Consider the following 16,071-nt stretch of genomic DNA (forward strand, 5'->3'; position numbering starts at 1 on the left):
AAGGGGAGGTGCCGAAGTGTCAGCATTGCGGCACAATAATTACAGTGGAGCATTTGCTCATTGAATGCAGGGCATTCGAAAAAGTGCGTAAGGAGATAGGACTCGAAAACAGTTTGGGGGAAATATTATGTTACGGACAAGAGAGGGAAGGGAAAGTGATCAAGTTTTTGAAAGAGTTGAAGCTTTTCAATCAAATTTAAAAAACTATGGGAAACGTTGAATCAAAAATGTAATGGACAACAATGTAAAAACAATGGAAAAAAGGAAAAAGAAGTAAATAAATCTGTTGATGAAAAAGAACTGTGAAAACAATCAGAAGTGTGAAAAGGGAAAAAACATCAAATGCATGCGAAACTGTCAATCGTCGAAAATATGAATGCGATTCTAACAATAAAACTGTTTTACACTCCGTAGATGACCGAGAGGCGAATGACCGCTTTTGCGGTTAAAGCCTCGTTAAACCAAACAACCAACCAACCTTGGCGCAGCCATCAGTTCCAGTACTACCGTCGTCGAACACAGAACCAAATTCATCCAAAATGACCGGCCGTGGCAAGGGAGGCAAAGGACTCGGAAAAGGCGGCGCCAAGCGTCATCGCAAGGTTTTGCGTGATAACATCCAGGGTATCACCAAGCCCGCAATCCGTCGTCTGGCTCGTCGTGGAGGAGTCAAGCGTATCTCCGGACTTATCTACGAGGAAACTCGTGGTGTGTTGAAGGTGTTCCTGGAAAACGTCATCCGTGATGCCGTTACCTACACTGAACACGCCAAGCGTAAAACCGTTACCGCTATGGATGTTGTCTACGCTCTGAAGCGTCAGGGACGCACCCTGTACGGTTTCGGAGGTTAAATCGCATTCCAAAGTTTCGCTCTTCAAACGGCCCTTTTCAGGGCCACCAAACACACTCATCAAGGAGTTGATATGACAAATGTTCACACACTAAAAGCAAGGGTAATCTAATGGGACAAGCACTACACGCTTTTGCAGTCCGGCGGTGGCGTGGCTTGGGGAGAAAATTCTCGTCTCCGATTGGAAGACACCATAAAATGCCAATATATATACATACATAGTCTAGTCTAGTCAGCACTGTCATTTCCCGGGGTGGCACTACTGTTGTTACTTACTTGTTGTACTTCGGTCGGTTCGAAAACAACAACCGCTATGATGCCACGCCGGTGAAATCCAGTGCGTGCATCTTTCCATACCAATCTCACGTGCATGCATCTCAACTCCGGACTTCAGTGTCAGGTACGGAACGCTCGTCGTACCACTCCCTATTACCTATTACCACTCATCAAATTCCATTAGGATTGCGTTAGGAACTTCTTAGTTTGCCTCGCTCGGTTCCACAATGCGATGGACGAACAAATATTTCATCATGTTCCACACTGTACCTTATGAGAAATGTCCCGCTCACTGGATGCGGTTGCAATCAATATTTACAAGCACTGGAATTGTGTTCGCGCACCCGAAACGAAACGAAGGGAAAACGAATCACCGAACCGGGTGAGAGACGGGAATTTGAATCCACCGACGGGAAAAACCGGGAATTTGAGAAGGTCACCGGGAAAATCGTTTTGAACGAACATTTCCAAGCTTCGAATCTACAAACCACAACAAGCATTTATGACTTTGAACAAATCAGTTTGTATTGTATGTAATGTATTGAAAGTGGATGATGAAATGTCTACCGTAAAATGGGGTGTTTTCAAGCAACTTCTAGTATGTCAATAATTAAACAAAGGACAGCCCTACTACAGTAAGGACCCGATTTTGTCAGCCCCTCGATGAATTTTAGGCTGACCAAATCGGGTCATTTTATTTTGTTCCCGTTTTTCAAATTTCGACATGGTTACATGGACTTTTAAAGAGGGTACGTGGTAAAACATGACGATACCAATTTTTTGACAAATCTGAAATTGGCTGACAAAATCGGGTCAGTACTGGATTCTCTCGTCGCGTGCCAAACACAATTATGAGGATCCTATGGCAGATTTCTGAGATAATCATGAAAATGTGTGATTTTTGACGTAACTGCAAAACAGGGTTGTAAAGGAATTTGACTTTCGCAAATGAAACCATATTTTGCCAACAACAAAACATAATCTTTTTGATCAATAACTTTGATGCTTTCATTCATTTTCATAAGTTATGCTCAACCTCAATCAGATAATACATCAATATTATCGAACTTGGAACTCCTGCAAACGCAAACCGTTTTCTTTTAACTGCTAAATCTTTCATAGTTATTAATCTGGAAACTGTCAATACTTCGTAAAATTGTCTTGAATTGTTTTTGAGACTTAAATGCAACAGGATCATAACCTATATACCGTTAAGTCACCAGTCACCGTGCGGCCTCCATTCACCGTGCACATATACAAATTCCTACAGAATATTCATACAATTTTCACAAATCATTCTTTGGTCAGCAAAATAAGATAAAACTGATGAAACGAAGTAGTTTTTGCCACAAATAATTTTGAAAAACCTAGTTTATGTAGACAAAATCATGTGAATTCTGTTTGATAACGAGATATTGCAACAATCTTAGTAGAAACGCCAAAAAATCACATTTTTTATTTTAACGATAGAGTATGAAATTTTTCAAAATTTCAACAAGTTTTCACTGTGGATATTATTAGTAAGATGTATTTCATCGTATGAGCAATGAGATTTAATGCAAATTAGAATTTTTATTGTGTTTCAGTCGAAACCCAAATGCACGGTGAATGGATCCTTTTCAATATATATGGATCCTATTACCGTGTATAGTGTAAAAGGCATGGAATTATGCGATAATATTAGATTTATTGTTATGTCGTCATTAAACTACTTCATATTTAGAATTTAAGTGAATATGGAATGGTTTGGACAATACAGTCAAACCTCCTATAACGATTTTAATTAAAAAATAATAATTTAGCCAATTTTTAAACTTTGTATAGTTTTTATTGTAAATGAAGATTTGAATACTCTTAAAAATGAATGCGCACACTACTAGCAACATAGTTGCTCCATTAACAACGTTTCTTCAAGATACAAAATCAAATCATGACGAAAACTATACGCACGGTGAATGGTGCACTAGTGTGCACGGTAAATGGTGACACATAGAACGGTACGAGGCGACCTTAACATGACATTTTCAAACATAATTTTTGACTAATTTTTTGTTATGCATCACTAGTTTTAGATTTTTCCCTGAATTATTATATAATTGCCCGCTACGTAGTGGTATTCTAGTACGCTTCAAATTATTTGGAATAGTTTTATATTTTTTTGAAGTGCAAATTTTTCTTAAATGCACGGTGAATGGTAGCTTGACGGTACAGTTAACTCTCCCTAACTCGATATTGAATTTGTCTTGAATTGGTTTTGATACTTAAATGCAACAGGATCATAACCTATATATTTGCATTTGCTTCTTTGAATGATTGTTCTCCTTCGTCTTCGAAAATAGCCCCTATTTGTTTTGCTGGTCTGCTCGATAGGTAGACAGTTTGACAGTTCGATAGGTAGATTTGGTTTCACTCTTCGCGCAACTCGGGTGCCTCTGAGAAAAAAAAAAAAAAAAAAAAAAAAAAAAAAATCCCATATTTTCAGGGCTAGACATTTTAGTAATATTCAGTAACAAACAAAATAGTCCCCTTAACCTTTACAATGCAGCTTTACTTCACGGAACAAGCCTAAAGTATAATGGAACATATATCGGCATAAATCGAACGAGTTTTGTAACTTGGAAAAAGTAGTAGAAAAGATAATCCCCTAACACCCCGCTAACTTTCAAAAAGAAACTTTTTCCATAAGAAATATTAAAAGGCGAAATCTAGATAACATTTTCAAAAGCTTTTGTCTGCGTTGTGATCTCAATTAAATATACTTATGTTCTGGGTTACTCACATATTTTTGTTAATATTGTTTCATTGTTTTGTAGTTAAATCTTTTTTGCCAATAAAATTCTTTCAAAAATGGTTTGAATCGTTTTCAATATCTAGACTCCACAATACCTAATATTAATAGATATCCCCGATCACATAATGCAGCTCACAATCCTCCGAACAAAGCAAGCAAGATATATCGACTTCCGACGTTTTTGTGACTTTTCAAACTTGATGGAGAAGTTCAATCCCTTAAAACCCCACGAGTCCTTAACACCCCATTTTACGGTACTAACTTCTTAAAAAGGTTTCACTTTTCTCAATAATTAGCAATGTAGTACCAAACAATGTTTGTTTGATTTTTTGAGCTTGGTTCTAACTTTTTGACTCAAGAGTTTGAAAGAAAAGTTTACTAGCCTAAAATAATCTTGCCGAAAGTTTTTGCACTCAAACATATTGGATGCAAAAAAAATCCTAAGTTGTTGAATATTCATACCACAATAAATCCAGATTTCCTTGGGAACAGCATTTTAAGAGTTTCTAATCTCTCATTAGTTAACTAATCGATTACAAATTGAATAGGTAAGGTAGATGCTGCTACATGTGTGGGTTTGTTTTATTATTTTAATTCACCCTAGATTTAATTACTTTAGAGAAACATCAATTTAATGAAACACTGATTTATTTTGGCATCTGGAGTTTGGCATCGGCCAAATTATCTGAAACTCGGCAGTAAGACGCACTTGAAGAGCATAATGTTGATAAATAGCAGTTAAGGCCTTCCTTAGTGTAGTGGTAAAGTCGGTGGCTACAAAGCAAACCCATGCTGAAGGTGTCTGGGTTCAACTTCCCAACAAGCCATGTGAGCAAAATGGTCACATAAAAAAATAAAGTGAGAAGCCGGCCAAGAAAAATGAGAAGAAGAAGAGGCATTCGCAAAACCCCATGTGCGAAATAAATCAAAAGAATGAGCACAAAAAATTTTGATAATGAAGACGCGTTCACTCCAACGGAAATGCTCCACGTGTAGTAACAGCGGCGGAAGTAATTTACCGGTTTCAATTTGAGTGTCAGGAGCTCAGGGCCAAATTTTCGAGCCGCAAATTTTTCTCGGTGCACGCAAGCAAATGGCGGCGGTGCTCACTCTCTTTCTCTCGTACCCAAACTGCGATGGGGATGTGAGGCGTTCGATTCGCCAATCACGCTTAAAATCAGTTACACTGTATTGATTTGCTCTCATCTTTGGAATAGTGGAACAGCATTGGATTACGAAAATCAAACATACTGAGCAAGGTCGACCCATTGGCCCCGAAAGATTGAGATTTTCAGAAGCCAATCCCTGGGCTTAGTATTTTACTGCCAATTAATTTAATTTGCAACATCCACAAGAGTAATTTGATTATTCCGCAAGGAAAATAGTGGCAGTTCGCTCATACTGGATCAGCTGTCAAGATTACTTTGGTAATTAGCAGCAAACTGTACTTGACCGCTCTACTTGGGATGTCGATACTCAGCCTGCCCAGTAGGTCCGGTACGTACGGACCTGTGAACTAGACTATCGAAATGCATACATTTTGCATTTTGACATACGAACGCTTTATGTTTCGTTTTAGCATCAACTCACATCCAGGCGTCGGTAGGCGCGTGGTGTACGCACAGACCTAACGATCGCAAGGTCCTTGGTTCGATTCCAGGTTGCTGCGAGAAACATTTTTTGTTGCCAATGTTTGGCTTTCATAAGGCAAAGCTATGAATTTCAACCCGATTTATTGTGGCGAATTTTCATAAGTGCATCCAATGTATTTCGATAGTCCATTTGCCTGAGTGTATTGAAAACGCACGGGCCTATCGATCGCAAGGTCCTTGGTTCGATTCCAGGTTGCCGCGAAAACATGTTTTGGTTTCACAAGGCAACGCTACGAATCTCAACCCGATTTAAATAAGGCTCCCCCAAAACTACGCGACGTTTTACGGCGACAGCGACACGATTTCGTTGTCGTGTCGCTGCAAGCACTCTTCTATGGAACCATCTTGACTGACACGACGCGAATCGCTGCGAAATCGCGTCGCTGTGGCTTATCAAACAGTGCATCAGCGAAATCGCGACGTTTTTTTTTTTTTTGTCGCTGTCGCCGTAAAAAGTCGCTTAGATCTGGGGGAGCCTTTAAGTCGACAGACGTCTTCAAATCCTTGAATCATTCGAGTGTATCAAAAGCTGTTCCTCTAGTGGAGGTTTGCTTTGGGTACGGATGCACCGCTACAGTGAGTGCCAGCCAGTGCTGCATGATTGGCCAATTTTATTGATTTGCGAAAGGGTTCGGGAAGAATTCGCCATTCAGTGGCAAAGTGCACGTAACTTTTCGGGGGGATTTATTTCCCTCTGTGAATCTGAGAGGAATGGAATATCATTGACTGTGCAACTCTTTGTTCTAAACTTGGATGGTAGTCCTGAAAAGGACTGATTGGATGTTAGATACTGTTTTACAACAGTACGGTTGCTGTCCCAAATTTACTTCTTGGCAGCGGTCTTCTTCGCGGCAGCTTTCTTGGCTGGGGCAGCCTTCTTCGGTTTTGGGGTCTTGGGCTTCTTGGCGGCGGTCTTGGAAGGTTTGGTGGCCTTCTGCTTCGGAGCAGCAGCCTTCTTCACACCACCGGCCTTTTTGGCAGCCTTGGCACCAGCAGCTTTGGCTTTCTTGGCTGCAGCCGGCTTCTTGGCTTTCTTCTCGCCGGCTGGCTTCTTGGCCTTCTTCTCCCCAGCTGGTTTCTTGGTGGCCTTCTTCTTCTCTCCGGTAGCCTTCTTGGCCTTCTTCTCGCCGGCCTTCTTCGGTTTCTTCTCACTGGCGGCCTTCTTAGCTTCAGCCTTCAGCTTGAACGAACCGGAAGCGCCGGTGCCCTTGGTTTGGACGAACTTGCCCTTCTCGACGCCATTCTTCAAGGCCTTCTTGAGGAATGGGGCAAGCTTGGCGACATCGCATTTGTAGTTGGCGGCGATGTACTTCTTGATGGCCTGCAGGGACGATCCGTTGCGTTCCTTCAAGGTTTTGATGGCAGCAACAACCATGTCGTTGACTGGGGGGTGGGTCGACGGCTTCTTCGGCTTGCCCTGTCCCTTGGGGGCCCTTGGCTTCTTGGTCTTGGCTGGCGAGGCAGCCGGGGCTGCGGCAGCGGCTTCAGTGGCAACTTCAGACATCTCGATAGGTAGCTAGAGTAACACTCACACGATGGCGATAGTAAACGAATGAATGACGGAAATTCTGGCAACAGTGCGGTGTTCGATTTCGTCGTCTGTGTTAGGGATGCAGACATGGTCGTCCACTGGATGACTGTTCGCGAAATATTGTACATATTTTTGGTAACACCTTTTTAAAACGCATTTTTCCGGTAATCGCACTAAGTATTTGCCTGTCTAGTATGTCCGTTTGGTGAGTGCATGAGTCTCGCTAGCAGCCCGTCATCGCCACATCGGGCCGGTTTCGCGAGAAGCACCGCTGAGACATGTCTTTACAGCACCCGTGCGCCATATGGTGTGGCTTTGCTCGATAAAACAATCAATAGTAACTATTGAAACAATACCACCCTGCACGGCGGTGGTGAATTTGGCAACATGAATGGTTGCTCTTTGCGGTGACATGCGGGTATAGCCAGTATGCCGGTGTCTAATGGCCCCTAATGAGCCTCAAACAAAGTCATTCCCAGTGCCGACAAGCGATGTTACGCGTTTGGTTTTAGTAAACTTTGAACAATGTTAATTTGATGTTTTTCATCAAACATACCGAAAACTTGGGCTCGACTATGACGTCAGTCACACAAGTTTGTGCCATTTTGTCCGGAAAACAATGTCACCAAACACTAATCACCTTCCACCTGTGCACTGTTGGTTGGTCGAATGTGTGCAAATTGCTGGCATTTGCCTCAGCCATCGGCGGCAACTGCATTGGAAAAGGACAGTGCACGTGCTACTATGGATCTAGTTTATCTGAGAATGTTTTACTTCAAGAAGCAAGCAAGCAAAGCAAGCACCCTCCCTGCGGTGGAATCTGCAAATGAGCTAGTGCGAAATCTGCCCGAATAGGCATCGGTTTTGCTAGCTGCAGTTGCATCGAATGAACATTCCATACAATCTCTTCTGGCGGCAGTAGTACCGGACATGTCGCGCTGAATTCGCGACAAATTGTTCTCGGAAGTCCCTAACATGCCCCACGGCACGTGTTCCCGGTGTAGAAACTGCACCCTACATTCCCCCGATCGAGATATATTTTTGTGTACAGTGCCCTCAGGGGCTGTTCAACGTGTCTGTCCGTGCTAGTACTGAGCAACACCCGAGCCAGGAAGCCGAATGGCAACCACACAACGTGTCATGTCACCATCATTCGCAAATTTCATAACGCCAACAATGACCATTTGCAACGCGCCCACCACCCATTGTGTATAAGAATGTTTTCCCAATTTCGTTTGACCCGTTACATCTCGAAGACACACCACCCACCCATGAACTATGTGAATGGGCCCCATCAATGGGAACCGATTGATGGCATTATCGAGATTATCCGATCGATAACATTTGCATCAACTGTTGTTCGATAAACGTTATTATGATAGCCTGAACTGCTGGGATGCTCTTACGAGATCGTTTGTAATGGGACGCTAGAAAACATAATGAGCTTCTTTCCAGTACGTTGAGAAGAAGAACGAACGAACCACGAAACTTGTCATCATGCCTGCCTAGCTAGCTAGTCCTATGATGTCAAAATTGTCGTAAACTACTAACATGCAGCACAACCGATAGCAAAAATGAAGTTGTTAAGGTGCAACATGGCAATCAGCATAAATATTGAACTTTAAACATTCTGCTAGTGAATGAAGTGTGGTTAAGGTGCAACATGGCTGGCACAACATTTTGTTTTGTTTTGCAATCAGCAGAAATGTTGAACGTACGAAGTGGATCTTCTTGTTTTAATTTCAAACTGATGGAAAAACTTAGCTCTAGGGTTTTTTTTTGTGAACAGATTTTTCCCTATACTGCTTAACAATTAAATTCCTATTATTTATTACGCAGCTGAATGGGGATCCAAATCTCTGCAACTGTAATCGTTATAATTAATCAATACTGAAACTGATAACATCGAATAAATAAAATGAATTGAATAAATTCAAACTGATAAGAGAGGGGGGTGTTGTCACGTATGAAGTCACCGCCGTGACACTACCTCAGTCGGTTCAATAGTGTGATAAAACAGTCTAGTGTCAGATTTTCAAAATCAACTCTTTTTCGGGATTGAAATAGTGGCCCTGAAAAGGGCCTTTTGGTTTGGTGTGATTGAACGCAGTGTTGGTTGTCATTTACTTGGAGCTGGTGTATTTGGTGACGGCCTTGGTGCCTTCCGAAACGGCGTACTTGGCCAACTCTCCCGGGAGCAGAAGCCGGACGGCGGTTTGGATTTCGCGGGATGTGATCGTCGAACGCTTGTTGTAGTGGGCCAGGCGGGAGGCTTCGGCGGCAATACGCTCAAAGATGTCGTTGACGAAGCCGTTCATGATGCTCATGGCTTTCGACGAAACGCCAGTGTCGGGGTGAACTTGCTTCAACACCTTGTAGATGTAGATGGCGTAGCTTTCCTTCCTGCGCTGCTTCTTCTTCTTCTTATCGCCCTTGACAATGTTCTTCTGGGCCTTGCCGGATTTCTTCGCGGCCTTTCCGCTGGTTTTCGGTGCCATCGTGCTGCTAACGTTGTTTTAGATTCCAAACGAAAACTGAAACTGATGCCCGACCGAACCAGTCGGTTCTCTTTTATACCCGTAGAATGGTGAGCGCTGTTCCGCCCCTTCGCTTCGTTTGCTACTTCATCCATTTCGTTCGTACCATCCTAGTATGAGTGCAGCGCAGGGCTACGCATGTATAAAAGATACCCTCATCCGCGAAATTACCATCAGTACCGCTTACGTACGCTTCGTGAACGTTTGTTTCTCAAGTCCACTCAAACTCAACCACAAAATGTCTGGCCGCGGCAAAGGAGGCAAAGTTAAGGGAAAGGCAAAGTCCCGTTCCAACCGCGCTGGATTGCAGTTCCCAGTCGGTCGTATTCACCGTCTGCTCCGGAAGGGCAACTATGCCGAGCGTGTCGGTGCCGGCGCTCCAGTCTACTTGGCTGCCGTTATGGAATATCTGGCCGCTGAAGTGCTCGAATTGGCAGGAAACGCTGCCCGTGACAACAAGAAGACCAGAATCATTCCCCGTCATCTGCAGTTGGCCATCCGCAACGACGAAGAATTGAACAAGCTGCTGTCCGGTGTTACCATCGCCCAAGGTGGTGTTCTGCCCAACATTCAGGCTGTCTTGCTGCCGAAGAAAACCGAAAAGAAGGCATAAGTTACACTGCGTGCATCAAACCAAAAACCGTCCTTTTCAGGACGACAATATCCAGTCCACCGCTAGAGAGTTGTTGTTGAAATATTGCAGATTTATCTAATTTAGCCACAGAGAGGATCGATGAAGAGATATCGGCCATATTATGACCATTTCTGAATCAATTCCTAGATTCCGCGGGGGGAAACGTTTGGGCTTCTTAAATGTTCTGTTCGGGATACCTCGAACTTTCGATTTTTGGAGTTCAATTTGCCGAAACAGAAACATAAAACATTGAAACAGCCAGCCCTGCGTGAGCTGTTCCTGCAGAGAGAGGAGGGTAAACTCGTCCCCTTAATGCTACAACTAGATAACTCGAAAATCAAAATTTTGAGATGTGCAACTTTGAAAATATAACCGTTTTTCAAGGTGAAGAGAATATGATTGGAAAATAAACTTCAACTTATGTATTTTTAATCACACGCTTATGAGCTGTGGATATTTTGCAAACCTAATTGAGAATAATGTTTTGACGTATTGAAGTCAAAAATTTCAAATTTCGAGTTATCTAGTTGTAGCATCAAGGGGACGAACTGTTCATCCAGTTCCTGCCCCATTTTCTACTATCTACTGCTTGACAATAGAAGAGTTGATGAAGCAGGTAGTATTTAAAAACTTATATTATTTATTCGAGGAAAGGCTATATCAGGAGCTCCTAATATTAAAGGAATCAATCAATTTCCAAACCCCACAATTATAATTATCAATTATAACTATCATAGGGGTGTGATTCAAAGTAAACAAGCCAAAGATTACGTTTCAATCATACGGTCAAACTTTCAATGTTGGATGTTCGAGTTGTCTAGTTTGTAGCAACAAGGGGAGGCGAGCTGGGAAAGCTTCTGAATCCGGAAAAGAGCATAAGAAGAAGGGGAAACATACGGCCGGTACCAGAGAATGAAGTCCGCGCTGGAGATGCACATTCAAAAGTGTGTGCAAAGCGAAGCATGAAGGGACAACTCGAGTTGTCGGTTGGTTGACGTACCTCCCTCATCAGTGTTGAGAGTATGATCGTTCGGTGGTAGGAGGAAGGTCAAGGGGCTTTAGGAAGTAATCGTTCCCCCAGGGGAACAAACAGTTTTAGGTACACTGAAGGGAAAATTGCTCACACAACTCTTTTAGGGAATGCTCTAGTGGCCCTGAAAAGGGCCGTTTTGTTGAGAATGGCAACTATAATGCAGACCGAATTTAAGCGCGTTCTCCACGGATACGGCGAGCCAGCTGGATGTCCTTGGGCATAATGGTGACACGCTTGGCGTGGATGGCGCAAAGGTTGGTATCTTCGAAAAGACCGACCAGATAGGCCTCGCTCGCTTCCTGCAGGGCCATGACAGCCGAGCTCTGGAAGCGCAGATCGGTCTTGAAGTCCTGGGCGATCTCACGAACCAGACGCTGGAATGGCAGCTTGCGGATCAGCAGCTCAGTCGACTTTTGGTAGCGACGGATTTCACGCAGAGCAACGGTTCCTGGCCGATAACGGTGAGGCTTCTTGACACCTCCGGTGGCTGGGGCGCTCTTGCGAGCGGCTTTGGTAGCCAGCTGCTTGCGAGGAGCTTTTCCTCCAGTAGACTTACGAGCAGTCTGCTTGGTACGGGCCATTGTGTTAGATGATGATTAATTTGCTTTCAATCCAAACGGCGACAGAATGAGGGTCAAAAAACCAGGCAGTCCTCTTTTATATGCTCATATCGATGCAGGCAACCAATCGGAAGCCACGGAAGAATAGAAAAAGCAAGAGAGGAAAGAAGAACTCAACCCTCGAGTGGGTATAAAAGTGGCCGCTAGTGTTTGGCGCAGCCCCATCATTCCGAATCGAACTGCCGTTGTGAACGGTTGCGTGTCTTTTTGAGTTGCGAGACAAGTTCGAATTCTCCTCCGTTCGTGTGCGAAGTGCTCTTTTCGCGATTTCCCGCTCCCGCGACTGCTCTCCGGCGCTGACCTACCTCCTTGGGGTGGCTAGCCAAAAGGCATCTCTGCAAGCAGAGCAACCGCGGCCCATAGCGATGGGTCGCAACAGGAAGCAAAAGGCGGACTCCGCCTCGACCCCCGCCCCGCTGGCCGACAGTGGGCAGACCAGCGCGCCGAAACGCGCAAGAAATGAGGATGCCAACCCGGCGGCGTACAGCAGGTTGCTGGCAAACAACCAGTTTGCCTCCCTGCCTGTGGACCAAGCCCCCCCGGGCGCGAAAGTTCCCCCCCTCTTCACGGCGTTGAAGGACCTCTCGGCGCTGCGATCCGAGCTAGCGGCCAACAACATCCGGCCGCTGTTCAAGCTGTGCCATACCGGCACTAAGATCATGTGCGCCTCCGGCGCCGATTACGACAAGGCCGGCAAGCTGCTGAAGGCAAAAGGGGTGGAATTCTACACCCACGATGCCCCCGGCAGCAAGCCGTTGAAAGTTCTCGTCCGAGGGCTGCCGGAGTTCACCCCGGAGGCAATCGTGGACGAAATGAAGGCGGCTGGACTCAAGCCGACGAATGTGTTCCCCATCCGGAGAGCACAAGGAGGACGACATCGGGACCAGCTCTACCTGGCCCACTTGGAGAAGGGGTCCACCACCATGGCGGGACTGACGAGGGTGAGAGCGCTCTTCCACATCGTGGTGGAATGGGAGCGCTACCGCCCGAAGAAACGGGACGTGACGCAGTGTGGCAACTGCCTCGCGTTCGGGCACGGGACGAGGAACTGCCACATGAAGCCTCGCTGTGGCAAATGTGCCGGCGCGCACGCCACGATAACATGCCAGCCAATGGAGGAGGGCATCGAGCCGAAGTGCGCCAACTGTGGCGCCAACCACGAGGGCAGCAGCCGCAACTGCCCCAAACGTGCGGAGTTTCTGGCAATCCGCCAGCAAGCGTCCGCCAAGAAGCTGGGACGGCAACGCCAGCGCCAACCACCCCCACCGCTGACTGAGGAGCACTTCCCGACGCCCCGCTACCAAGTGCCCAATCTGCCACCGCTTCAACCAACCCACCGGCAGGCATCCCGCCAGTCGGCCCCTTCCGTTCAGCATCGCCTCGCGGCCGCCGCCGCCGCCCCACCGGTGCAGAATGCGCCCCCTCCTGGATGGGGGAATCCTGGACGCAGTGTCCCCGGCACTCCTCCCTCCGACGACGGCTCCCTGTACACTCCGGAGCAAATGTTGGAGTACACCAGGGACTTGTTCCAACGGCTGCGCGCCTGCCGTTCCAAGTCGGAGCAGATCAACGCCGCCAACTCGGTGGTATTCGCCTTTCTCGCCAAATATGGCCCGTGAGGCCACCACCAAGATCCTCAACTGGAACGCTTGCTCCCTCCGGAGCAAAAACCGAGAGTTGTCCGCCTTCCTGGACCAAGAAGGCATCGACATAGCCATGATCACGGAGACGCACCTCAAGCCGGAAGTTAACATCTTCATCCCCGACTTCCGGCTCGTGCGGCTTGACCGGTGCGGATCCGAAGGTGGAGGCGTTGCGGTTGCTCTGCGGAGGAACGTAAACTGCACCCTGCTGCCGAGCTTCCAACTAAAAGTCATCGAGGCCGTAGGTGTTCGGGTGGAAACCTCCATCGGCCCAATCACGATCATCGCGGCGTACTGCCCGAAGCAAACCAACATCAACGACGGAACATCGGCGGCCCTAAAGCAAGACATCGTCAAACTGACACGGCGGCAGGGGCAGTTCATCCTGGCTGGCGATCTGAATGCAAGGCACGAGATCTGGGGAAACCCCCGGCGAAATAGGAACGGCCTCATCCTACAACAAGACCTGGAGGAAGGCCACTACACCATCCTGAGCCCGGATTCACCCACCCGCCTGAGCCGGTCCGGGGCCCATGCGACCATTGATATCTTCCTGACCAACATGGCCGACAACATCTCCCAACCGGTCGTTCACCAGGACCTGAGCTCGGACCACTACCCGGTGGTGGCAGAAGTTGGTTCCCTGGTCAACCGGCATCGGGTCACCCGGCGCAACTACCACCGTGTCGACTGGGGCCAATTCCAGCGGTGTGTCGACGCTAACATCCAGTACGAGGCCCCCCTGGCGTCCGCTGAAGACATCGACCGGCACCTGCAGAACGTCGAAGAGGCCATCTCCGTGGCCCGAGAACAGCATGTACCAGCATCTGGTCAGGTGAGCAACACCCTTTTTATCGATCGTGTTACCAAAGATCTCATTCGTTTAAGGAACACCAAACGCAGGCAGTACCAACGCTCTGGTCTGCCTGCGTTGAAAAGCGAAGTCAATCGCATATCCAAAATAATCAAGGCCAGAATGGTGGACCTCAGGAACGATGATTTTTCCAACAAGATCCGCTCTCTCCCAGATTGTGCTAGGCCATTCTGGAAGATGACCAAACTTTTGAAATCCAAACCCAGACCTATTCCACCGTTGATCCCATTAGACAACACCGACTCTAAGGATCGCTTGATAACCCCTGCGGAGAAGGCTGCTGAGATAGGTCGGCATTTCGTCAGCTCCCACAATCTAGGGCTAGACATTCCTAGCCCACACGACGCTGCTATTTCCGAACACGCAGCTAACCTACACCGATCTCCCAACGACTTCTCGGAGGAGTTGGAGATCACTGCTGACGAGTTGCTGGCCTATCTCAAAACATCCAAAAACATGAAGGCCCCAGGTTTCGACAACATCCTGAACTTGGAGCTCAAGCAATTGAGTCTCCAGTTCTACCAACATCTGGCACTGATTTTCAATCAGTGCCTTCGACTTAGCTACTTCCCCTCGTCGTGGAAGTCAGCAAAAGTCATCCCCATTAAGAAACCTGGGAAGGATCCTTCCTCCCCCAAAAGCTATCGACCCATCAGCCTTCTCTCAGGGTTATCAAAGCTCTTTGAAAAAGCGATCAACAGACGGCTGCTTTCGGCAGCCGATCAAAACAACATCTTGCTCGAGGAACAGTTTGGCTTTCGACGCGGTCGTTCAACCGTGCACCAACTGACTCGAGTAACCAACATCCTCAGGCGGAACAAGTCCCTTGCCAAATCCTCCGCCATGGCGTTGCTCGATGTTGAAAAAGCATTCGACAACGTCTGGCACGACGGCCTGGTGTACAAGCTGCACCGATACAATCTTCCCACCTATTTGGTGAAAATCATCAAAAACTATCTGTTTAACAGGACGTTCAGGGTTTCCCTTAATGGAGTCAACTCAGACCCTCACAACATCCCCGCAGGTGTCCCACAGGGCAGTATTTTAGGTCCCCTACTATACAACCTGTTCACCTCGGACATGCCTCAGCTCCCTGAAGGCGGCTCTCTGTCACTGTTCGCCGACGACACATCAGTCGTCTACAGCGGCAGATTCACGAGAGCACTAACATCTCGACTCCAGAGAGGCCTGAACGTCTTGTCAGATTATTTGAACAGCTGGAAGATCTGTATCAACGCAGCGAAGACCCAGGTCATCCTCTTCCCCTATTCCAAATCCCCCAGACTTGTTCCGGCTGAGGATTGTAAAATCACCCTCGGTGGATCAACGGTGGAATGGTCTGATGCAGCCGACTACCTTGGGCTAACGTTAGACAGCAAGCTTCTCTTCAGACAGCAGGTTGACAAAACGGTCACTAAAAGCAACATCTTGCTCAAAGCATTGTACCCCCTGATCAACCGGAAGTCAACTCTGTCTCTGAAGAATAAGCTTGCTGTTTACAAACAGGTCATTCTTCCAGTAATTGAATATGGCGTTCCAATCTGGGAGAGTTGCGCTAAAACCCACCATCTGAGGCTCCAGAGGACCCAAAATAAGTTCCTCCGGATGATCCTCAATAGTCCTCCGAGAA

The 16,071-nt window shown here is 46.6% G+C and overlaps 4 protein-coding genes across 4 annotated transcripts; 2 read left to right on the plus strand and 2 right to left on the minus strand.

Moving 5' to 3' along the window:
* The first annotated feature begins 491 nt into the window (after positions 1–491).
* LOC110677875 (histone H4) lies at positions 492–898 on the plus strand. Its single transcript, XM_021849609.1, has one exon. The coding sequence runs from the start codon at positions 540–542 to the stop codon at positions 849–851; it is 312 nt and encodes a 103-aa protein (XP_021705301.1). The 5' UTR covers positions 492–539; the 3' UTR covers positions 852–898.
* Positions 899–6,392: 5,494 nt separating this feature from the next.
* LOC110678258 (histone H1-like) lies at positions 6,393–7,073 on the minus strand. The gene has a single exon (XM_021850877.1). It carries the CDS (start codon positions 7,071–7,073, stop codon positions 6,393–6,395), a length of 681 nt encoding a protein of 226 aa, XP_021706569.1.
* Positions 7,074–9,223: 2,150 nt separating this feature from the next.
* Positions 9,224–9,598, minus strand: LOC110678259 (histone H2B-like). The gene has a single exon (XM_021850878.1). The coding sequence runs from the start codon at positions 9,596–9,598 to the stop codon at positions 9,224–9,226; it is 375 nt and encodes a 124-aa protein (XP_021706570.1).
* A 154-nt stretch (positions 9,599–9,752) lies between these two features.
* Positions 9,753–10,250, plus strand: LOC110678260 (histone H2A-like). Its single transcript, XM_021850879.1, has one exon. It carries the CDS (start codon positions 9,753–9,755, stop codon positions 10,248–10,250), a length of 498 nt encoding a protein of 165 aa, XP_021706571.1.
* The last annotated feature ends 5,821 nt before the right edge of the window (positions 10,251–16,071 follow it).

This window comes from Aedes aegypti, chromosome 3, assembly GCF_002204515.2.
Source record: "Aedes aegypti strain LVP_AGWG chromosome 3, AaegL5.0 Primary Assembly, whole genome shotgun sequence".
NCBI lineage: Eukaryota > Metazoa > Arthropoda > Insecta > Diptera > Culicidae > Aedes > Aedes aegypti.

Bases quoted from the DNA above. Each gene is read 5' to 3' on its own strand.
- LOC110678260 (XM_021850879.1), top strand. From the start codon at position 9,753: ATGAGTGCAGCGCAGGGCTACGCATGTATAAAAGATACCCTCATCCGC.
- LOC110678259 (XM_021850878.1), bottom strand. From the start codon at position 9,598: ATGGCACCGAAAACCAGCGGAAAGGCCGCGAAGAAATCCGGCAAGGCC.
- LOC110677875 (XM_021849609.1), top strand. From the start codon at position 540: ATGACCGGCCGTGGCAAGGGAGGCAAAGGACTCGGAAAAGGCGGCGCC.
- LOC110678258 (XM_021850877.1), bottom strand. From the start codon at position 7,073: ATGTCTGAAGTTGCCACTGAAGCCGCTGCCGCAGCCCCGGCTGCCTCG.